The 25704-nt window shown below is 40.2% G+C and overlaps 1 protein-coding gene across 2 annotated transcripts in view; it reads left to right on the top strand.

The window, feature by feature from the left end:
- Positions 1 to 25704, top strand: part of KAT2B (lysine acetyltransferase 2B) — a 123330-nt gene that overhangs the window by 44345 nt on the left and 53281 nt on the right. For both annotated transcript variants that reach the window (XM_075827212.1, XM_075827213.1), the window contains exons 2-5: positions 18403 to 18529; positions 20476 to 20621; positions 20989 to 21078; positions 24247 to 24428. In XM_075827212.1, coding sequence (XP_075683327.1) covers positions 18403 to 18529; positions 20476 to 20621; positions 20989 to 21078; positions 24247 to 24428 — 545 coding nt within the window. The remainder of the gene's footprint in view (positions 1 to 18402; positions 18530 to 20475; positions 20622 to 20988; positions 21079 to 24246; positions 24429 to 25704) is intronic.

Raw genomic sequence — 25704 nt, 5'->3', positions numbered from 1 at the left:
CCGCACGGTGAACACCGTAAAAAAAATACCATAAAAAACAATGGCAGAATTTCCTTTTTTGGTCACGTTGTTTCCAAAAAAATTGAATAAAAAGTGATCAAAAAGTCGCGCGTAGCCAAACATGGTACCAATAAAAACGACAGTGTGTCACACAAAAAATGTATGTACTCTGCACAGATTACATATGCCCCCACATTATAAACTGAAACACCAGTAAAACACTAAACAAAACTACTACCAAGCAAAATCTGTGCTCCAAAAGCCAAATGGCGCTCCTTCTGGGCCTGGCAGTGTTCCCAAACAGCGGTTTATGACCACATATGGGGTATTACCGTACTCTGGAGAACCGCTTAACAATTTATGGGGCGTATGTCTCCAGTGGTACAAGCTGGGCCCAACGCATTGGGCACTGAAATAGCATATATGTGGAAAATAGCAATTTTCAATCTGCAACATCTATTGTGCACTAATTTCTGCAAAACCTTTGGGGGTCAAAATGCTCACTACACTTCTAGATGAATTCCTTGAGGGGTGTAGTTTCCTAAATGGGGTCACTTCTCGGGAGTTTTCACTGTACTGGTACCTCAGCGCAATGCAACATGGCGTCAAAAAAATTTTTGTAAAATCTCCACTCCAAAAACGAAATTGCACTTTTTCCGTTTAGACCCTTGCCGTATGTCCAAATAGCCGTTTACAACCACATATGGGGTATTTCCGTAATCAGGAGAAATTGTGTAACACATTTTGGGGTGTCTTTTCTCCTGTATTCCTTGTGGAAATGAAAAATTCTGAGCTAAATCTACAGGTTATTGGAAAAAAAAAATTTTTCATTTTCACGGACCAATTCTAATAAAATCTATAAAACACCTGAGGGCTCAAAATGCTCACTACACCTCTAATTTAATTCTTTCAGGGGTATAGTCTCCAAATTGGGATCACATCTGGGGAATTTCTACTGTACTGGTACTTCAGGGACTCTGCAAATGCGACATGCCCCCCAGAAACCAATTCAGCAAAATTTGAGCTGCAAAATCCAAATGGTGCTCCGTCCCTTCTGAGCCCTGCCATGGGTCCAAACAGCAGTTTATTACCACATAATGGGGTATTTCCGTAATCAGGAGAAATTGCTTTACAAATGTTGAGGTGCTTTTTCTCCTTTATTCCTTATAAAAATTAGAAAATTCTGCGTTTTTTCCAAAAAAAAGTCTCTTTTCATCTTCACAGACTAATTCCAATAAATTCAGCAAAAAACCTGTGGGGTCAAAATGATAACTATACCACTAGAAAAATTCCTTGAGGAGTATAGTTTCCAAAATGGGGTCACTTTTGGGGGGATTCCACTGTTTAGGTCCCTCCAGGGCGTTGCAAACGTGACACGGCACTGAAAACCATTCCAGTAAAATCAGAGCTCCAAAATCCAAATGGGGGTCCTTCCCTTCTGAGCCCTGCTGTGGGTCCAAACAGCAGTTTATTACCACATATGGGGTATTTCCGTAATCGCGAGAAATTGCTTTACAAATGTTGGGGTGCTTTCTCTCCTTTATTTCTTGCAAAAATTAGAAATTTTTACGTTTTTCCAGAAAAAAAGTAGATTTTCATTTTCACAGACTAACTCCAGAAAATATAGCAAAATACCTGTGGGGTCAAAATGCTAACTATACCCCTAGATAAATTCCCTGAGGGGTGTAGTTTAAAAAATGGGGGTCACTTTTGGGGGTTTCCACTGTTTTGGCACCACAAGACCTCTTCAAACCTGACATGGTGCCTAAAATATATTCTGAAAAAAGGAGGCCCCAAAATCCAAGAGGTGCTCCTTTGCTTCTGAGGTCTGTGTTTTAGTCCATTATCACACTAGGGCCACATGTGGGATATTTCTAGTGCAGAATCTGGGCAATAAATATTGAGTTGCATTTCTCAGGTAAAATCTTCTGTGGTACAGAAGAAAATGTATTACATATGAATTTTGTAAAAAAAAATGACATTTGAAAATTTCAGCTCTACTTTCCTTCAATTCCTGTAAAACGCCTAAAGGGTTGAAACACTTTCTGAATGCTGTTTTGGATACTTTGAGGGGTGCAGTTTTCAAAATGGGGTGTTTTATGGGGGTTTCTAATATATAGGGCCCTCAAAACCACTTCAGAACTGAACTCGTCCCTGAAAAAATCGCTTTTTGAAATTTTCTTAAAAATATGAGAAATTGCTGCTAAAGTTCTAAGCCTTGTAACGTCCTCGAAAAATAAAAGGATGTTCAAAAAACGATGCAAACATAAAGTAGACATATGGGAGATGTTAATTGGTAACTATTTTGTGTGGTATTACTATCTGTTTTACAAGCAGATGCATTAAAAATTGGAAAAATCATAATTTCTTCATATTTTCGCTAAATGTTGGTGTTTTTCAAAATAAGAAATGAATTTATCGACCAAATTTTTGCACTAAACTAAAGTACAATATGTCACGAGAAAACAATCTCAGAATCTATTGGATAGGTAAAAGCATTCCGGAGTTATTACCATATAAAATGATACATGTCAGATTTGAAAAAATGGGTCTGGTCCTCAAGGCCAAAATGAGCTGGGTACTCAAGGGGTTAATAAAACAATTTGTTGGCGTGAGATGCGACACATTTATTAAGAGGCGAACGGCTCGTCATAAACGTGTTGCATCTTTCGGCTGGCTGTGCACCACAATTGGACCGTGGCCTTTCGAGCTTCACCCCCCCTTTCCCATAGGACATAAAATAAAAATAAAAAGTATACTCTCATCGCGGGTACTCTTCGCCTCTCTCCGTCGGGTTCCCAACGCATGCAGCGGTTCATAAAAAGTCCTGACATTGAGCAGCATCGGGGCCTTAAATGTGAAGTAGCACTCAATGTCAACTCCAAGGACGTATGATCCGCGGCATGCTGAGGAAGCCTGTGGAGACCCAGCGCGGAGAAGAGGAGCGGTGAGGTAAGTATACTTTTTTTTTAAATTGTCGGCTGGAGAAGTGGGTCCAACCTGAAAGGTGCAAGGCACGGTACGGTGCCCAGCACGGGTTTCTACCTTGCCATGCCCCGTAAAGTAAAATTTAGTTTTCTGCCAAAAATTATATTTTTTTTTTCGGACTTCGACCGTCCTGTTGCATTTTGTTATGCCCCTGTGTAAAATGCCCTTGTGTAAAACGCCCAAAACGTAAAACATTTGCAGCTTTTAGGTCTTGCGCAACATTCAGGTTGATAAATTGCCCCCACTGAATGTATTGACCAGGGCACTTGCTGCCCATTCATATGTCTGTGTGGCATAATGAAAATGATGTTGTTACGCAGATTTGAAGACATGAGTAAATAAGAGAGGTCATCCATTGAAAGGATTTCTGTATGACGGCCTAAATACGCTCAGTGGACAGATTGTAATCAGGACTGTGCTGCTCTCTAGTAAGTCGTCTGTCAGTGGGGGGGGGGGGGGGGGAATAATCAGAGCCAATGCCGGGCTTATGTCTTTTCTTAATCTTTACTTAGTGATTAAGGGCAACAGACAAAAACATGACTTTATTAAAGGCAACCACTTAGCTATGGAACTGATGATTATTTCTAGGTTTTTGCCGTAGTTGAAGTTATATGGAATCATACAGTATGCAGTTTTACATGTCTAAAATGAACTACTACGCCATAAGGGGGTTTTCTAGATTGATACGTCACAAGGGCACAACAACTTCATTTTTAAGAGGTCTACCGGAAGAGACAAAAGACCATTGTGCAATAATATGTGAAAACTGTTTTAATATCTTATTTCTGTGCCAGGATTGAGATATAATTGCTTGAAGTTACAGGCCCAAACCCTGAGACTGCAGTACTGAGAGATTCTAATGACATTTGCTGATTTCTGTCAGATGCTTTGTTTCCTTCTAAGGGTATGTGCACACACACTAATTACGTCCGTGATTGACGGACATATTTCGGCCGCAAGTAGTGGACCGAACACACTGCAGGGAGCCGGGCTCCTAGCATCATACTTATGTACGATGCTAGGAGTCCCTGCCTCGCTGCAGGACAACTGTCCCGTACTGTAATCATGTTTTCAGTACGAGACAGTTGTCCTGCAGCGAGGCAGGGACTCCTAGCATCGTACATAAGTATGATGCTAGGAGCCCGGCTCCCTGCACTGTGTTCGGTCCGGTACTTGCGGCCGAAATACGTCCGTCAATTACGGACGTAATTAGTGTGTGTGCACATACCCTAACAGATGCTCCTATTTAAAAAAAAATACCTTATAGCTCTCCTGACGTGTCTGTTTTAGTATGTATTTGCATACCCCAAAAAAGTGAAATTCTGGAGCATGTTTTCTCAGAACTTTAACTTGTGCCGTTCCTTGGCTGTCCGGTCAGTACTGTGTGTAAAGATACACCCTATTGACGGGGGATTGGTAACACCGAGTTGTCAATTTATGCATGTATTTCCCAGAGGAATAACAGAGGAACCGCACAATGCAGAGTTCTAAGAAAAGATGCTCCAGAATAATTATTTTGTGGGGAATATAAGTATTTATTAAAACAGACTTGTCAGGAGAGCTATAAAGCCTTTTTTAAACAGGAGCATCTGTTAGAAGGAAACAAAGCATCTGACAGAAGTGGTCTTTCCTGGGGACTGCGTCCTGTGTCACTTTGCCGTACCTGATCTGACAAATGTGAGCAGCAACCAATCAGATTTCAGCTCTCATTTTTTTTCTAACACAGGTTATGACATGAAAGCAGTAATCTAATGAGTTACTATAAGGCTATGTTCACACCTGCATTGTGACATTCCGTTGTTCTGCTCAGTCAGAGGAGCTGAACAAGGGAATAACGGAAGCAACGTTTCTGTTGCACCACGAACACCACCGGCAGCCGACGGAACCCATTGACTTTAATAGGTTCTGTCAGTCTTCCATCATGGTGCCTAATGTTGCGCTATTGGTCGGGTAATCCCAGCCGGATCTGCGACGGAGGCCCCTAACAGAGCCTCCAACGCAGATGTGAGCGAAGGCCTTAGGCTTTGTTCACATCTGTGTCAGGCCTCCATTCATGGGTTCCATCGGACCTTTCCATCAGGGGAACCCATGAACGGATTCCAAACTGATTTCAATGGTGATGGATCCGGTGCAAATGGTTTCCGTTTGTCACCGTTGTTTAAGGGTTCCGCCGTTGTGACGGAATCAATACCGTAGTCGACTGCACTATTCATTCCATCAAAACTACTGAACCCTTAAACAACGGTGACAAACAGAAACCATTTGCACCGGATCCGTCACCATTGAAATCAAAAGTGGTGCAAACGGAAAGCTATAGTTTCCATTTGTTTCAGTTTGGATTCCATCCATGGGTTCCCCTGACGGAAAGGTCAGACGGAACCCATGAACGGAGTCCCAAAGCAGATGTGAACGAAGCCTAAGTTGTTGGACTGGTTTTTGGTCTGAACTAGTACATGAAGTACAGTTTACAAATAGAATAGTATTAACAGAGGTTATTTATTAAATATGTTGTTTGTGTAAATATTGAAATTGACTCAGTGTCGGCGCCATAATGTATGTCAGCAATTTCATTAAAAGGACTTTCCACTGTTTATAAGTATGTCCCAATAGATACAGAACATTAACCACTTCCCCTTCCTGAGCATTGCTCCTCTTTTTTTGGCACTAGTACAAAATTGTCGGCCTTTCCCTGTAGAAATTTGGCTTGTGCCCCAACACCGTCTTCCAGGCTAACTCTTTCACAACATTTTTATAAATGACACCCTACCCCTATTTATGTCTTATGCCTTAGATATTGATTTTGCTTTTACCAGCTGGATTTCAGAATGTACCCATCTGAATAAATTGTGGGCGCACACAAAGTGATTACTGAATTGATGGCACTTTAGGGTATGTTCACACGGCAGCGTCCGTTACGGCTGAAATTACAGTGCTGTTTTCAGGAGAAAACAGCACCGTAATTTCAGCCGTAATGGCAAGTGCAGGCGTCTTTCGCTGCGTCCATTACGGATGTAATTGGAGCTGTTTTTCCATGGAGTCCATGGAAAACAGCTCCATTTACGTCTGAAGAAGTGACAGGCACTTCTTTGACGCGGGCTGTCAAAAGGCGGCGCGTAAAAAAAATGACCGTCTGCATAGAACATCGTAAAACCCATTCAAATGAATGGGCAGATGTTTGCCGACGCTTTTGAGCCGCATTTTCGGACGTAATTCGGGGCTAAAACGCCCGAATTACGTCCGTAAATAGTGTGTGTGAACCCAGCCTAAGGGTACGTTCACACGGCTTATTTACGGCCGTAATTCGGGCGTTTTACGCCTCGATTTACGTCCGAAAATGCGGCTCGATAGCGTCGGCAAACATCTGCCCATTGAAAGCAATGGGTTTTACGTTGGTCTGTTCCCACGAGGCGTAAATTTACACGTCGCTGTCAAAAGACGGCGCGTAAATAAACGCCCGCGTCAAAGAAGTGCCTGTCACTTCAGACGTAAATGGAGCCGTTTTCCTTTGACTCCATGGAAAAACAGCTCCAAATACGTCCGTAATGGACGCAGCGAAAAAGCGCCTCAACATGCCATTACGGCTAAAATTACAGTGCGGTTTTCTCCTGAAAACAGCACCGTAATTTCAGCCGTAACGGACGCTGCCGTGTGAACATACCCTCAGACTTCAACACTTCACTTCAGTACCACAATGTTACTACAGGAGCTGTGAGGAACAAGATGAATACTGTTCCCTGTAAGATGTTGTTGCTTTGTCACAAATAAACAACCTTCTGGCCCAGCGACTGCTAGTTAAGCTCTTGCTGGTAGTGTGGATTTTCGCCTGGATGGCCTTGCATTTACTTGGTGCATGTAAATCGTCTTTCTTATACCAACACACATCTGTTATCCCTCTGGCAGTCTGTGTGCTCATGGAGTGTGGTGAGGAGGGGGAGGGGTGTGCTGGTGGAGTGCGGAGTTAGCTTTTTTTTCTGTTTGGCTCCAGTTGTCTTGTTTTGACAGCTCACGGAGGTGGCGCTTAACTAGTTGCTTCTTCTTCTTCCCAAATGAACACACCCCTCTCTGTTGAGGTCGTAGATTTTTTAACCAATTATTTCCTGGATAATGCTACACTGAATATATTATACATTGTTTAGTAGAATTATTATTTTTATTTTTTAAGTATGGTACATTCAAAACATAATTCTTTTTAAATATAGCAACATTTGTTACTTTTAACTTTAACACTCCAGTTTGTTTATAGATGAGGATTTGCACCATTGAAAATCATTTTTAGATGCAATTTTCAGCTGGGCGACAGAGTAATAGAAAGCTATGAGAAAAGCGCAAAGAAAACAGGAGTATGTGCCTTACAGAGCTTATGCATATGAGCTTTCTGCACACCAAACACTAGGACACTTTTGTAGAACACTAATCCCACCAGGGATCAGATGGACTTTCAAAGGCTTTCTGAATTATGTGTGAAAAAGGATATTGCAGAACATTCCTTAAAACATTTGTTTCCACCAATTATAGGTGTCTGTGTATAAGAAAGCCTTTCCTATACCCTCCACATGTACCAATTTTAGTGCTACACTTAGGCTGGGTTCACACGACCTATTTTCAGACGTAATGTAGGCGTTTTACGCCTCGAATTACGTCTGAAAAAACGGCTCCGATACGTCGGCAAACATCTGCCCATTACTTTCAATGTACAGTGCCGACGACCTGTCATTTTACGCGTCGCTGTCAAAAGACGGCGCGTAAAATTACAGCCCCGTCAAAAGAAGTGCAGGACACTTCTTGGGACGTAATTGGAGCCGTTTTTCATTGACTCCAATGAAGAACAGCTCCAAATTACGTCCGTAAAAGACGCCCCGCAAAACGCCAGTACATGCAATTACGTCTGAAATTCAGGAGCTGTTTTCTCCTGAAAACAGCTCCGTAATTTCAGACGTAATTGCAGTTATCGTGTGCACATACCCTTAGGGTATGTTCACACGGCCTATTTTCAGACGTAATTCAGGCGTTTTACGCCTCGAATTACGCCTGAAAAAACGTCCCTAATACGCCTACAAACATCTGCCCATTGCCTGCAATGCGATGTTCTGTTCCCACGAGGCTTTTTTTACGCGTCGCTGTCAAAATACGGCGCATAAAATGACGGCTCATCAAAAGAAGTGCAGGACACTTCTTGGGACGTTTTTGGAGCTGTTTTTCATAGACTCTATTGAAAACAGCTCCAAAAACGGACGTAAAAAACGCAGCGAAAAACGCAGTGGCTTAAATACGTCTGAAAATCAGGAGCTGTTTTCCCTTGAAAACAGGTCCGTATTTTGAGACGTTTTTGCTCACTGCGTGTGAACATACCCTCAGGAATATCTCCTGTCTGTACCACCATAAATCCTGGTGCTGCTTTTACTGTTTTTCTTGAGTGTCGCACACCAGACACAAAGATGCCCAGCGCAGGAGGTAAGCACAGGCTGGGTACCGAGGGACCCTTGTGGCTAGCATTATAGAGGTCATATGTGGCTGGCGCTATATGGGGAATCTGTGGCTGGTGCTATAGAGGATATCTGTGGATGCCACTATAAGAATATGTAAATGGTATGGGGTCATCTGTAGCTGGCATTATGAAGAGCATCTGTTGCTGGCACTATTGGGGGAATCTGTGGTTGGCATTATAGAGGGCATTTGTGGCAAGGATGGAGGCATTTGTAGTGGGCCCTTTCTCTATATTTTGTGATGTCCGCTAATGTAAAAGTGGCTATACACATTAGACTAACGTCGGCTGAAACCTCTAATTTGAACGGGACTGGCCGACCATTTAATTCATATCAGATGTTTAACCGGCTAGATGTTGGGTGAAAAAAAGGAATTTCAACATGCCCATTCTTTGTTCTCAAGGGAGATAAGCTGCTGCCAGAGATGTCTGGCAGCGGCTTATTCCCCTCTCCCTATTGAGGGCACATGCACACTCTGTTATACCAAGCATATATGGGGAGGTCAGGAGAAATAGCTGTCGGATTAAAGGGCATACCCCCATTAGATGACCACCCTCACATTTTTTATTTGTTACTACAATGCACATCCTCAACCGCAACCCACACCTGCAAATTTATCTGACTTGAGAGCTGGTGGTCAGAAAATATTTCCAGTCTTGAAAAAAGTGTAGCTTTACATTGTCACCAAATGTTCCTATAACAAATTATTTTATGAAATCATAGCAAAGCCATAGTAAAAAAAAGAAAGATTTACAGGTGTTTTTGTGATACAGCCGCTTCATTGCTGCCATGTGTGAATGTATCCTTCCATAGTCGCTGTTTTATTATATTATTTTAATAAACTATACACACTGAGTATTAGAAGAGGTTTTCTGTGTAAATACAAAATGATATAAATAATAATAATAATAGTACTTTGTCCTGCTGATTGATGGGGGTCCGAGAGGTTAGATACCTACCAATCACAATTTGTATTTCCGGTAAACCCCCTTAATATAATTTCCTGTAGGTTTGAAAAAGTTATTTAAAGTTAAGTTCAACCTTTGACAAACATTTGCTATATAAGGAAAAATAGACAGTAAAAAATGTAAAGTATAGAAAAAAATAATCTTTTGCTAAATTGAAACAATCAACAACTGCTGTTGACGGATCTGCTGTTATTATTTAGTGCATTCAGTGCATAGTTGATCATGTTGTGAATGGGCTGAGGGTCTGATTAACTGATTCATCCAACTTCAGCCTTCTACATTAACATATGAGCACCCAACACCTGTATTATGCATTATTAGGGTGTGTTCACACAGGGCGTATACGCTGCGTAAAAGGTACACAGCGTATCCGCCCTGGAGCCTGCAAGAAATTCCGGCCGATAAACCACACCAAATTCTGCTGCAGTTTTTCGGGCGGAATGTCTACTTTGAAAAACAGCACATAAAAAGAAGTCGGCACTTAGCCATGGCGACGCGTCCCTCTGACCTTCAGCCCGAAAGATTTTTTTTTGTTGCCGGAATAGCAGCTTTTGCTTTTCCGTCGCAAAAAAGCAACATCTGCTACTTCTTGTGGGTTTTACCTTCCCATTGAATTCTTTGGGGGAAAACCTGCAACAGAAAACCAGCTATCCCGCAGCATAAATTGATTGAAAATCCGCAACCACAGGTCAATTTATGAAAAAAAATTCGGCAGGTTTTTTTACGCAGTGTGTGGATGAGATTTGTTAAAATTTCATCCACTTTGCTGCTACTGTAATATGCTGCGGATTTTCCGCAATGATATCCATTGTGGAAAATTTGCAGTATTTACGCTACATGTGAACCTGTGCTTATGTTAAGCCGACTGTTTTAATGCTCATATATTATTGAGCTGAGCTGCCCTGGGTATTCACACAAAAAAATAATTAGAATAAAAATAAAGTTATGATAAGATTTTACATTTTCTGACTATATTACCAGTGTAAAGGCCCTATTACACCGGCCGATAAGTGGCCGCTGCAGCGAGCTCCGATCAACGAGACATTGTTTGCTCCTGTCACACGGAGCTATGGATGGGGACGAGTGGTCGTTAAATCACCTTAGGTTAAACCAGAATTCTCCTAAAAGCTCTCGGGAAATGATAGTTTACTCTGAATCAGATTGTCATTGAAACTTTCCGAGGTTTTGAAGCATTTACAATCAATCCTTTCATGTTCTGGCATTGAGGAGATTGTATTACTACCAAGCAATGGTCCGATTTACTTGGAAAGCAGAGAAGAACATAAAACAAATAACTTGACTTAAAAATAGTTAATCCCCATATAAATAACTTAAAGGGGCATTCCGACCTTATAAAGTGATGGCATAATGCTTGGATTTGTATTGATGGTGGGGTCCAACCTCTGGGATCCCCACCGATCCTGAGAATGAAGGGACCACAGCACTAATTTAGCACTATTTTCCCTTCACTGTTTTCCCTCAGAGGTGCCCCTGCCACCCGCTCTGCAGGGAACTGCAGTTTACCCCCAAGTAATCCAGGAGCAACTTAGAAGGGCACAGACTACTAAATCAGTGCTGTGGCCCTTTCCTTCTCAGGATCGGTGGGGGTCCCAGAGGTTGGGCCCCCACCGATTATAGTGTGATGGCAAATCCTAGCAATATGCCATCACTTTATGCGATGGGAATAAATCTTTAACCCCTTCCCTCTGCAGCCATTTTTTAGATTTTAATTTTCACTCTTTCCTCTCCACCTTCCAAACGCCATAACTTTTTAACTTTTTAATTTTTCCGTCGATGTGTGATGGATTGTTTTTTGCAGGACGAGTTGTAGTTTTTCATGGCACCATTTATTATACCACATAATGTACTGGGAAACTGGAAAAGTTTCTTTGTGGAATGAAATGGGAAAAAACCCGATTTCTCCTTTGTTTTTTTGGGTTTCATTTTTACAGCGTTCACCATGAGGTAAAAACAACATGTTTACTTAATTCTGTGGGTCAATACAATTACGGCGATATGTATATAGTTATCTTTTATTCTATATTACTTCTACAAGGAAAAAACTAATTGTTGAAAAGGAAATTTGTTTTGTGTCGCCATATTCTGAGAGCCATAACTTTCTTATTTTTTCATCAATTGAGAGATGTGAGGGCTTATTTTTTGCGGGACAAGCTGTAAGCTTTTTTTATTAGTACCATTTTTTGGTACATACAACTTTTTGATCCCTTTTTTTCAAATTTTTTACTAATTTTTTACTAAAGCAGCAATACCAGTTATGTTTATTTAGGGGGACTTTGTTTTATTTGATCACTGTTACAATACATTGCAATACCTATGTATTGCAGTCTATTGCGCTATTTACCGGCTCCTATTGATCCTAATAGAAGCAGAAAGATGACAGAAATGGGGCCTTCATTAGGCCCCTAGGCTGCCGTGTCAACCATCTGCACCCCGTAATCGCGTCTCGGGAGCGAAAGTGGGCTGACGAAGTCGGCCGCCCCATCTTTCTAAAGGCTTAGATGCTGCGGTCGTTATTGACCACGACATCTAAGTGGTTAAATGGCTGGAATCGGAGTTATTGTGATTTAAAGAGGCTCTGTGACCACATTATAAGTGCCCTATCTCCTACATAAGGAGATGGGCGCTATAATGTAGGTGACAGCAGTGCTTTTTATTTAAAGAGGCTCTGTCACCAGATTTTGCAACCCCTATCTGCTATTGCAGCAGATCGGCGCTGCAATGTAGATTACAGTAACGTTTTTATTTTTTAAAAACGAGCATTTTTGGCCAAGTTATGACCATTTTTGTATTTATGCAAATGAGGCTTGCAAAAGTACAACTGGGCGTGTATTATGTGCGTACATCGGGGCGTTTTTACTTCTTTTACTAGCTGGGCGTTCTGACGAGAAATATCATCCACTTCTCTTCAGAACGCCCAGCTTCTGGCAGATCACGCTGTGACGTCACTTCCCCAGGTCCTGCATCGTGTCAGACGAGCGAGGACACATCGGCACCAGAGGCTACAGATGATTCTGCAGCAGCATCGGCTTTTGCAGGTAAGTCGATGTAGCTACTTACCTGCAAACGCTGATGCTGCTGCAGAATCAACTGTAGCCTCTGGTGCCGATGTGGCTGACACGATGCAGGACCTGTGAGTGACGTCACAGCGTGATCTCTCGAGAACACGGCTGTGTCTGCACTGCCAGAAGCTGGGCGTTCTGAAGAGAAGTGGATGATACTTCTATACACAACGCCCAGCTAGTAAAAGAAGTAAAAACGCCCCGATGTACGCACATAATACACGCCCAGTTGTACTTTTACTTTTCAACACGCCCAGTTGTACTTTTGCAAGCCTCATTTTCATAAATACAAAAATGGTCATAACTTCTCGTTTTTTAAAAATAAAAACGTTACTGTAATATACATTGCAGCGCCGATCTGCTGCAATAGCAGATAGGGGTTGCAAAATCTGGTGACAGAGCCTCTTTAAAAAAACAATCTATTTTTACCACTTTATTAGCGATTTGAGATTTATGCTAATGAGTTGCTTAATGCCCAAGTGGGCGTATTTTGACTTTAGACCAAGTGGGCGTTGTACAGAGGAGTGTGTGACGCTGACCAATCAGCCTCATGCACTCCTCTCCATTCATTTACTCAGCGCATAGGGATCCTGCTAGATCCTTATGTGCTGTCTTATACTAACACATTAACAATACTGAAGTGTTTAGACAGTGAATAGATATTCCACGGGATGTCTATTCACAATCTCTGCACTTCGTTACTCTGTCTGTGGTAGTTACAGCAGAGGAAGCGTAATCTCGCGAGATTACGCGGTAAATGACAGGTTACAGCGAGATCACGCTTCCTCTGCTGTAACTACCACAGAAACTGTAATGAAGTACAGGGATTGTGAATAGACATCCCGTGGAATGTCTATTCACTGTATAAACACTTCAGTATCGTTAATGTGTTAGTATAAGACAGCACATAAGGATCTAACAGGATCCCTATGCGCTGAGTAAATGAATGGAGAGGAGTGCATGACGCTGATTGGTCACTGATTGGTCAGCGTCATACACTCCTCTGTACAACGCCCACTTGGTCTAAAGTAAAAATACGCCCACTTGGGCATTAAGCAACTCATTAGCATAAATCTAAAATCACTAAAAAAGTGGTAAAAATAGATCGTTTTTTTAAAAATAAAAAGCATTACTGTCACCTACATTATAGCGCCGATCTCCTTATGTAGGAGATAGGGCACTTATAATGTGGTAACATACACCCGACACCCCTTGAGTATGAAGTGGCTCAGCCTGTAAGCTCGCTTCATATACCCCCTTAGCGCTTGTGATGTACAGTTTTGCCACATGTCACCAAGGGGTTTAAGGACTTGTTTTTGATACAATTTATTTTGCAATAGTATAGCAAATGTTGTGGCAATATTTAAAGAGGACCTGTCACCTTTCTGTTTGTTTTTTTTTATGCACATTACAAGAACTCAGATTTTTAGGAAAGTTGCAATTTACAGTATTTAAAAATAATAAGAATAAACTCTGAGGCTCGAGAGAGGTCTAAGGCCTCATGCCCACATCTTTTTTTTTTGTGTCAGGGTGCTATCTGTTTTTGTCACTGATAGCACCCTGACACATTCATTTCAATGGGGCCATGCACACTTCCATTGTTTTAACGGAACCGTGCGGCCGTTTCGTCAAAAATAGGACAGGCCCTACTCCTGTCGGTTTTTGACGGAACGGTCTCGGCCTTTTCATCGATTTGGTTCGTGAAACAATGGACTGCACACGGAAGCCATTCGACGGATGTGTGCATGAGGCCTTAGAGTTTATTTTGTTTCTTTAAACATTGACTATCTTTAATTATTTTCCTGTCTGTGTAAACTTAATATATTCAAAATGGCCGAACCCATTAAATGGGTGGAATTGGTACCAGGAATACCGCTATAAATACCTAGATCCACATAGATGGTGACAGGGTCTCTTAAAAAAAGGGGTGAAAAATGAAGCCAGTTTTACCGACTTTTGCCTTCATTTTGGAAAAACTATTTGCCATGTTTCAAAGTGATGATATCTGGGAATATTTTATGGAACATCACCGTGGATTTATAAGGAATCAATCTTGACAAACATGATGAATTAACTTTTATGTGCGGGTAAGTTAGAAACGTCATCGTGGCACATCTAGAATTTTCAATGTTGTATGATGCTGAACCACAGAAAAGATTCTTACAAAAAGTAGGAATGCTGGAACTGGAAAATGTGCCAGAACTGAGGGCTGACATTAATATGATATATTCAGGTAGGGGCAGAGTTACATGTTCCTTTTATTGACCTTAGTTTTGATAGTGACATTTAAATTTTTGCAGATAATTTTTGCAGATACTCTGGTAGACTATTTGACACAGAATAGTATGATATTGAATTGCAGATTATTTGGAGAAATTGAAAAGGTAGGATAAGAAATAGCAAATTAAATATAACAAGGAAAAAATATAAGGTTATTTTACATGAGAACAAAAGTCATCATTACTTAGAAGAGAACATTTCCCCTGAAGTAAAAAATAAAATGTCATTCCCTGTGATAACCTTTTCTGTATAATATTGTATGTCGCTATGTGGCAATGGCCGTCATTAGAGCTCTTACTGGGGTCATTCCTTACGCTCCAAAATGAATGCGGAAAAATGACTTGCTTTTAAGGGTTGTAAACAGCAAATTGATAAAATTCCATTTTGGCTTACAATGGCCGGTCCACAGCCTACGTAAGCATTAACTTTTTGTTATATAATCTATTAAAGTAGCTTCAAGAGAAAATAACAAGTAAAAATAAACTGGTTGTACGATTCCCAGTTGCGCAGCACAGTAAGGCTGGGTTCACACTAAGTTTTTGCAGGCGGAAATTCTGCCTCAAAATTCCGCTTGGACTTTTGAGGCAGATTTTGCTCTGCCTGCACACCATTGAGCGCCGCGGGCAAAAAACGCAGCGAAATACTCTTTCTCTGCCTCCCATTGATGTCAATGGGAGGTCAGAGGCATAAACACCCGAAGATAGGGCATGTCCCCTCTTTTTCCCGCGAGCCGGTTTTTCCGCTCGTGGGAAAAAAATGCCTCCGCCTCCTATTGAAATCAATGGGAGGCATTTTCGGCCGTTTTTTGGAGCGTTTTCCAATGCAGTTTTCGCGTAAAAAAAACTTGTACAAAAACTCAGTGTGAACTGGTCCTAACACATGCGACTTTAGGGCAGCTTTAATGCTTTGTAGTGAGTCTTTTGCCCCCAATTTTCTTATAATAGTGAAGTATTGGTCCGTTGCACGAATGGGATGTGACTGTCAGAAGTTGCAGAAGCATGTAGTATCACAAAATGTTTACCTCAATCCTTTTCTATGTAAGTTTTCTAAGACCAAATTCGTTGTGTGGCCCTAGTCGAATATAGATGAATGTAAAATATGTGTTTTCACAGATCTTTACATTACATATGAGATATACATGTTGTAAATACATAGGAACATTTTATGCACTATAAATACGTAATATTATTGGAGTCTCCACCCCCCATCATTCATGACCATACTTTCATTTGCGGATAACAGGCACTGAGAAAAATTTTGAGAAGTTCAGAGTAATGCGGCAGAAGAAATGTATAGTCAGATGCGGCTTCCTTCGGCAATAACAGCTGATCGCCATGCTGACTTCTTTTTTTTCTAAGATTATATTAGAAATTCCTGCTTTGAGTGGAGAGAGCGAGCTGCTGTCATCACAATCTGTTTACATATGTTGGTCCATAGACAAGGGCTATATCCAAAGGCATCCAAGTTTCCCAATGAGGGACAGTAGGATTTTCTCTATCTCTTGCTTCCTTATTACCCATATAAACTAAACATTTATTTCAGGAGATCTAAAATTTATTTTATTCCTGATTGTATTACAGGTTAAATAATAATACAGCTAAAGACACTTGAGGAATTTATAAACTATTCTACGCCAGTTTTTGAGCGTAGAAAAGCCTGAGGATGTCACTAAAGTCGTAAAAATTGTTTCTTATGGCCCATGTACAAGTCACTTTTCAAAAAAGTTGGCGGAGCTTCGCAGCCCGATGCATTTACTATAATTTACACCCGAAACTTCAGACAGCCCAAAATGCAACAAATTTATTAGGAGGTGTGCGCCTCTTACTACATTTGTTGCAACTTACACCAGCTTGTTTCCCCATTATATATATATTACAGGCATGGAATTGATATCACAGTAAGATGTATCACCCCTAAATTGTTGTGTTTCCTAAAAATAACTACATGTTAATGAATCCGCTTATTATACTGGTATTGCTACAACATACCGTAAGTTGTTTAACCAGAGATCCACACAAGGGAAGCGTAAGAATTCAGCGTTTAATCTTCAAGGCATTTACTGTACTGCAGTCTTAGTAATTCCCAGCTGCGGGGTCTAATTGTGCTGGATATCTTGGTGTACCCAGGTGCTCCGCTCCTTGCTGCACATTCTAATCGTATTCCAATTGCTCCCCTCTCGGGTGGGTTGTGGTTGTGTTTCTGAGCTCTTTTAGTGCCTTCCAGGAAAGTGCTAACCATGTCATTAATTTACATAAAGAGTGTGTGAATGTGTAAGTAATTGGATGCAATTAATTTGTTTCAGTTCAGGAGACGCCGTCTCTTAGTGTGTTACTTGTTGTATTCATTTGATAGAGTGGAAATTGCCAGGCATCCATTATTTGATATATAAAAATAATGGATAATGATAAATGGAAGGATTACGGTATTGGATTTCTGTGCAGTCCATGGCATTATGTATTAGGCCGTCCTCCGTTCCCAGTTCATGTTGTAAAAGGAATACTTAACGGCAAAGATTACATTTTTGGATTAGCACCATCCTGTGCCGCTAACAATTCACACATTTTATGTGGCTTTTTCTATAGTCTGCTATTAGGCCAAACTGGGTTTATTTTTTATATTTCCCTATTTTCCATTTTTTCCCCCATTTTTTAAGGCAGCACTGCTGTTTGTGGCACTCGGACACGTTTCAAATCTGATCAGGGCAACATCTACATCATGGCGAAAGGGACCGATATTAGTGTCCTATCTGTACAGGGCTACATGATATGTTGCTTAATTTTTTCCTTTTTTAGATACTTTGGAGTAATAATAAAATAGTTGAAAAACTTTTCATATCATTTAAATTGTTTTGATTTTAACTGAATGTACCGTATGCCACTATATATGCATTTGGATGTATTTTAGAATAATTTTAAACATTACTAATATGACTAAAAAGTAATCTATGTTTAAATAACAAAATGGGCAAAATAAAGCAAGAACAGTTTTTTTTAAATCACATTAAAAACAACAAAACGGTTATCTCCTTCCTCATATAAAGGGGTTGTCTTTATCAAGACACCCCCTTGCGATATGACCTATTTGAACATAAAGACATTAGAGGGTCGTCCTCTATTGGGATCATCCTCTATAAGCCAGAATGGGGAGCTACGGCAAACAGCGTCTCTCGCTCTAGCCATCCCGTATGTCTATGTATTACATGGACAGCAATTTTATTTGAATGCATGGCTGGCATGTAATACTATAGCCAGCTGGGGCTGATCGCTGGGGTTTTTTGAGGCTGGACTTGTGGTGATTCGTTGCAATTTAAAAAGTAGGTGTCATGCGGCTTATGTTCAGTTCGTCCATTGCCAAGAAAAAGTCCCCTACATAATAGGTACCTAAGGCATTCAGGAACTTTCTAACAAAGATTGGGGAAAGAAAAAAAAAACACTTTAATTGTTGTCACCTTGAATAAGACTTGAGGAAGATGAAGTTTTGTTATTTCTCCGTTCTCATTAATATTCTTGTTATATACCTGTCCTATAAAGTAAGGGGTTAAAACCAAAATAACACAAGTAATTGGCATTTCATAATAAGAAGATATTTTTACTACCATTTCAGGCTGATGAAAAGTGTAAATGCAATGGATGGAAGAACCCCAATCCTCCTCCCACACCACCCAGAATGGATATTCAGCAGACAGTTGTGAGTCTCACTGAACCATGTCGTAGTTGTTCTCACGCACTTGGTAAGGAAGACATTTTTTAATTGTCAATTTTACTAGGATTAGAACACATTTACATCATGTGTGTATATCTACATAGCATTCAATGCCGTGATTGTGATCTTTCGATGGGCTGAACCCGTTGACCAGTGCAACCAAAGTAGTGTGAGCCCCGGCCAGTTTTAAGATTTAAGGAAGCGAGTGGAGGACGTAGACAGGATAACTAAAAAATAAAGCTGGTTCATTACAGCTGAATTTGGACGATTCACCACTGTCATCATTTTAATCTAACCGTACTTAGAATTTCCATTTTTGTAGTTTGGTGGATTCACAGTTTGGTTTTCATCAAAGTACTATAAACTGCTAACATAATACAGCTTTATTGTTACAAGATATCATAGTTACGATTGGCTGTTAATTAATATCTCCCTTGTCAGGATTGGTTGAACTTAGACACACAGACATGGATAGGTATGTCATTAGCGGTCAGACCCAGTTTTTCTCGCCACAGACTTTGATGGCATATTGGTAGGCTGATCACTAAGACCCTCACCAATGTCCAGAATGAAATGGATAATATTAGAAAGACCACGACACTTATTTCGATCCACGTAAAAACTTTTATTGGTGAATAAACTTCATAATGATGTTTTTCAACATCTTTTGTATAGATTTTGTGTCATTGTAATACCACAACCCAGTCATTTTTGGCAGATCTACTGTAGTGTGGTATTGTAATGACACAAAATCTATGCAAAATATGCTGAAAAACATCTACATGAAGTTTAATTACCAATAAATGTTTTTACGTGCATCGAAACGAGTGCTGTGGTCTATTTCTATATATTTGACTTAGTCCCTACAATGTGGCACCACAATGTACCGGAGTGCCGACCAAAATTATTATTACTGAGATAGATGATAAAGCGGCTGTTTGGTTTTTTTCACCTTACCTAATGCAACTCCAACCCTCCCCTCTGACCACACTTGAATGAGGCTATGTTGCAATTTGTGACACAGCACCAGGTCAGGAGCAGCGCTATGTCAGATAAGTAGAAGGGGCCACTTTGCTTCATCTAGCACTTCATCTCCTCATCCATCAAAGCATTTGGACCCATACTGACCAGACATTTATGGCATATCCTAACAATATGCCATCATCGTCTGTAGTGGGAAATCCCCAAGGATTTGTTCTGTGCTGAGACCCCCAATAATCAGACATTGATGGCATATCCTGTCCATTTAAATTTATCTAAACTTCAGAACAGTGTTTTCCAACCAGGATCCTGTGGAATTTTTCCAGAGGACACAAAATGTTTAACAACTCAGAGCCATGTTTTTTCTGCCTTCTCGTATAATACTTGACTATGGGTCTCCAAGGGATGGTAACACTTTTAGAGGGGGTTTTCTCATGGCAAAAAATTGTGGCCCACTTGCTTCTTATGTTCTGAATAAACCTGTGGGAAGACCCTGTGATATTATTTTAGTGCTCCATCTGTATCTTTGGAGGATATATCTGTAATTGTACAGTAGATATAAAGCAAAGAGAAAACCAACCCGACAATATGGATAGTTTTATCTAATACTTGACTTTAGAATATATTTGGCTGTGTCTTTTCCGGTCTTAGTATTATTTAAAGCTTTCAAATGTTCGGTGTAGTCAGGATGATACTGTAATGAGTATTCACCATGCAGTCTGATGGATAGCCCCGAAAGAAACTTCCCTTGTGCAAGCATTGAACTAATTCTGAGATGCTCTCGAGATACTTTGTCCAACTGGATTGGGCAAAATGATATATTAAGGTTAGACAAAATTCTCAGATCGGACATTTATTATTTTCAGCATACACACATCCTGTATCCAACTGGACCACTCATAAATTCAACAAAAACAATCTCTCGTCATCTACTTTAAAAAAGACAATATCCTGGGATTAAACTCTGTTTTGCCTAAACTTACTGTTTTTCAGCATCACATGTTTCCCATTTAGAGAATGTGTCAGAAGAGGAAATTAATCGACTCCTGGGAATTGCACTAGATGTGGAATACCTGTTCACTTGTGTACACAAGGAAGAAGATGCTGATACCAAACAAGTATATTTCTATCTCTTTAAGGTACTGCAAGCCGTTTAAAGTCTGACACTGTTACAGATGTATGGTCCGCTTTCTATTTGTCCTATATTCCTGTAAGCATGGAGGCAAAACATCAGCACCCAATGTACCACCTAAAACCCTAATTGTATTGCGGTTTTACTTGGGAATTTTATAAAACTTCTACAATTATGTTGGATATGACATATCATTTGTCACAAATATAAACTAGTATCAGCTATCTGTATTTAGGATTGTAGAATGAACACACAAGAAAGACTGATAGTCTTGCATGACTCTTCTAGATCAACTCCATTCCAAGTTCATAAACTAGGTTAGCCAAGAGAAAAATAAAATCTTACTTTAATATTTTACCTTTTCCATTTTTCAGCTTTTAAGAAAATGTATTCTGCAAATGGGGAAACCTGTAGTGGAAGGATCTTTGGAAAGTCCACCGTTCGAGAAGCCCAGTATTGAACAGGTAATAGCATTTATAGTGATTTTTCAGCAAAACACCTGCCACACGGTCTATGCAGGAATTACTTTCTTTTCTGAGAAATGCTTCCATTCTGGAAACCTTTTAATATAAACTGGTTTTTCAGCCAGCTACACTAATGACAGTTTCTTGTACGATTGCTCTTTTTATTTCTACCTCTGTATCACAGTTTGCACTAAAAAAATTTGCTTAAATGTGAAGCAAAAGTTGGAAAACAATTGGACCTTGTTGACAAAAATAGTACTAGATTGCTGGAATTAGTACGCTGTTCTAACACCTAAAGAAGTTGTCTCCTTTACATTAACACATTGACTACTGATCATCCGTTCTTACTAGACGGAGAGCTCTGGAAGTAATATTTTTCCCTGCTACGACACTGCAGTAAAAATGAAGAATAAGGCACCATTCTGGGCGACAGTGGTCCTCTAGAGCTCTGTTTCTCAACTTTCATATGCCAAGTACCCACTACTGAAATAAAGCACATGAAGTACGCCCAAGGAAATGATCATACACTGTACTGCCTATTAAAAGCACAGCATAAGCACATTGCGAGTACCCCCTAGAGCAGGGGTCAGCCACCATCGGCGCTCTAGCCTTAGTTAAACTAGAACTCCCAGCATGCATTGACAGCCAAAGCCTGTTAGGGCATGCTGGTAATTGTAGTTTCACAACAGCTGGAGTGCTGAAGGTTGCTGGCCCCTGCCCTAGAGACATGGATTGTACCCACTAAGCTGACTTTATTATACATATTCCCAGCTTCACAGAACAACACAAATCCAATGCAAATACATGCTCTACCCAAACGAGATCGGTCAATCTTGGCAGTAACAACGAGCACTGATCATCGTTGATCGGCGCTAGTTTGCTCCTTTCCAAAGGAGCTATGATCAGTAATGTATGGGGACGAGCAATTGTTACCACAATTGCTTGTCCCCATGCATTACCATCATGTTGGCAGCACATCTCCCGATTTACACCGGGAGATGTGCTTCCGACAACGATAATATTTCTTGCTGCATAAACGATACGATCAGCCGATGAACAAGCGTTTGCTCGTTTATCGGCTGATCGTTTCTCTGTTTACACAGGGCAATGATCGGGAACGAGCGTTCATATGAACACTCGTTTGCTCAATCATTGGCCCATGTAAAAGTGCTTCAGTTGACAAGTATCTCTCCTAACTTCCCCATGAACACTAGGATTGTCCGAATGTGCATGTTTTTTTTTAATAAGAGAGAAGAATAAGCCGCTGTCAGCCATGTCTGGCTTATCTCATAAGAGAACAAAAGATTGGGCCTGTTAAAATCCGATACACCTAATTCCCCCGAGAGCGTGCTCTGTGGGAGAGTCGGGCTGCCCCCATGGAAGTGTTCATTATTTTCTCATAGACAATCCTTATTCTCAGCCTGTAACTTAGGCTGATACAGTCTACTGTATGGTAAGCTTTAAAAGGGTTTTCCCACTAAGCACTTATCACCTATTCACATAATAGAATATAAATATATGATCACCAATCACTAGAACGCGGGTCCTGACCTCCGTGCGCTGCCACTCCATTCAAAGTCTTTAGGGCTGACGGAAACAGACGATTTTAATAATATGTTTAACATAAAAATGTAAACAATAGGTAATTTTATGGCAATACATTTTCTTGAAATATCTCCTCTCCATCTTTGTAAAATGGTCGCCAACTTTTCAGACTACCGTAGGGACAGCGTGCTTCTATAGTCTGAGACATGTCCTGCTGCTCTCGGATGGACCATCGCTGATGATCACAGGGTGAATATGGTAGTTTGAGAAGCGGGCAGCTATTTTACATATGTATAGAGGGGACTGAAAATGGGATGAACTGGCAGCAACGTTGAAAAAGTGAACACGAGGTATGTTAACCATACATTCTGAATGTATAGTGACATTTTTACTGTGAACCAGAGAGCCGCTTTAGTGTATATAAATATATAAACATTAAATCAAATATATATATTTATATATAGATTATGCAAATGTTTCACAACACACACACACTTGCATAATCCAGTCTACAGTCAAATGAGCGGTTCTTCCGTTTTTTCATATATTTCCAGCACATATCACTTGGATTTTACCGTTTTAAATTCCACCAGCACATTTTAGTATACCGTCTCCAGTTTATTTTCTCATTCCTGCAGCATTACGATGCCTGGCTGGTTTAGTTCATTTAACATTTTAATACTTGTGACCGCACAATTTCAGAGCTGAAACGCTGAATCTAGAGTCTGTCATTGTAACATCATGGCCGCGGCATACAGCTTTCGCAGCTTGTCACGGTGGATAACAAATCAGTCGTTTGAAATCCTGATAATATTAATTTGCGCTACTAGTACACTCGTTTATTTCAATATAAGAAGGATGTTCTTTAGCAGATGCAGCACAAGAGATGTTATAGAATTAAATATTTCCTCAAATGTTTGCTGATTTTACAGATTCTCAGTCACCACTCAGTATTCTTATATACAAATCTGTACCCCAAGTTCCTAGTGCACCCTTTGCCTTCCATGTAACTACACCACAGAATTTCCACTCTGCAAAGTGTGAAACAGATTTTGTTGTCAAATCAAATGTATAAAATGTTATTAAAAACGAACGCATATGGCAGCTTTACCTTTTTGAATTTATGACTCGTAAATAAGTTATAAAAGTAAGTTAAATGGGAGTACAACCTCTGTGACCCCCATTATTTCAGAGAACATGGAGCATAGATGCTGGATAATATCACCAATGACAGTTGTTACAGAATACATTGGGGTTCTCTTTCAGCTTTTTACAAATGAATAGTATATACATCTGTGCTGTTTAATAGACTTGTATTCCCCACATTCACTCTCTCACACTTTGCTGCCTCTGTCAGTGTTGTCCTGGTGTTATACTAGATAGGAGAGTATTTGAATGTATCTCCAACCCTATAGTATAATATATGAATTAAATCATGAATTAATCTGAATTTTAGACGTAATAATAAAATAGTGTTCAGAGGTGGACCTTGTCTGACCGCAGTAATATGTCATAACTTTACATTGTCGATCATTGGTTTGTGAATCATGCCCTCTGAAAAATGTGTATGCGAATGCATGGTTTCAGCTTCTGAACTTTATTTTCATTTTGGTTTTTTTAAAGGGTGTAAATAATTTTGTACAATATAAATTTAGTCATTTACCTGCGAAAGAACGGCAAACTATTATAGAGTTGGCTAAAATGTTTCTAAATCATATCAACTACTGGCACCTAGAAACTCCTTCCCAACTAAGGCAAAAATCGCCGGCTGAGGACATTGCTGCCTACAAAGTCAATTATACAAGGTATATTTCTTTATCAGGTAATTATGAATATGGTTAATTTTCACTGGGTATTCACTAAAATGCATGTACAGAAATAGTGATGTCTTCTCCTCTTTCTGATCATAGTTCACTAATATGGAAGTTGGTTGCTGTTGTCATTTTTCATTAAGTCGTATACCCAGGAAATTGTACTATTTATTAATGTTTTAAATGTGAATATTTATTGTATATAAGCATCAGGAGGAAATAAATAATTTAAATTTTTTTTTTTTTAATTACAATTATCCTTCCTTTGGTCATAGATGTGCTGCCTTGAACAGCACCTCCAGCATTCCTGGGTTCTCCTGGTAAACTGACTGCACACACTTGTGTTTCTGAGATGACTTAAATATCATTGTAAATTTCAATGGGATATTATAAATGACAGTTAACTACTTTATTACATAGATATCCTTTTTTATACTGTAATTTTTATTGCATTTTCATTCATTCTGTAACTAAGAAAATAGGTAGAATGATCAAATACATATGAGTAATATAAAACCAAAGAATAACAATGACATTACAAGGTTATTACAACAATGACATTAAGGCCCCATGCACACAAACGTGCTTTTGCGGCCACAATTTCCTCGAAAATCTACGGGAGAATTGCGGCCCCATTCATTTCTATGGGCCCATGCACACGACCGTGGTTTCCACGGTCCGTGCATGGCTCAGGAGCTTGGACCACAGAAAGAACGGACATGTCTTATTACGGCCGTGTTCTGCGGTCCAGGCTCATAGAAAAGAATGGACGCGGCCATGTGCACGACCTGCGATTTGTGGGCGGCTCGTGGGTGACACTCCGCGGGCGGCCGACCCGAAAATAATGGCCGTGCACATGGCTTAGATCGTATGCATGAGGCCTAAGGATCACATATGTCCCTGAGGTAGTCCACGAGTAAAATGGGAGAGAAAAACTGCAAGGGGGAATCTGCTACTTCTGCACAAATAGACGAAACTTAGAGCGAAGGAGCAAATAAAAAAAATTCAAATAAAAAAAAGAAATGGGTGAAAAAACATTTCTCACGGTTTAAGTAGATATTCGGTTACTGGCTACTGGAAAAATAAACTCCCATCAGGAAGAAAAAAAAGAATACGGGAAGGAATAGGAAGAGGAAAGTTAAAGGAATTGAAGAACAAGGTCAAAAGAAGAAGAGGCAGCTAGGGAAATAAGGGAACAAGGCCTGGATAAAAGGTGCATAGGATATAAGACAAAATCCATTAAATGGACGAAAGAGCAAGGGCAAGAGGG

The sequence above is a fragment of the Rhinoderma darwinii genome, chromosome 5 (assembly GCF_050947455.1).
Source record: "Rhinoderma darwinii isolate aRhiDar2 chromosome 5, aRhiDar2.hap1, whole genome shotgun sequence".
NCBI classification, from domain to species: Eukaryota; Metazoa; Chordata; class Amphibia; order Anura; family Rhinodermatidae; genus Rhinoderma; species Rhinoderma darwinii.
Note: the sequence above shows the minus strand (reverse complement) of the source record. Positions and strands in the feature narration are given on the sequence as shown.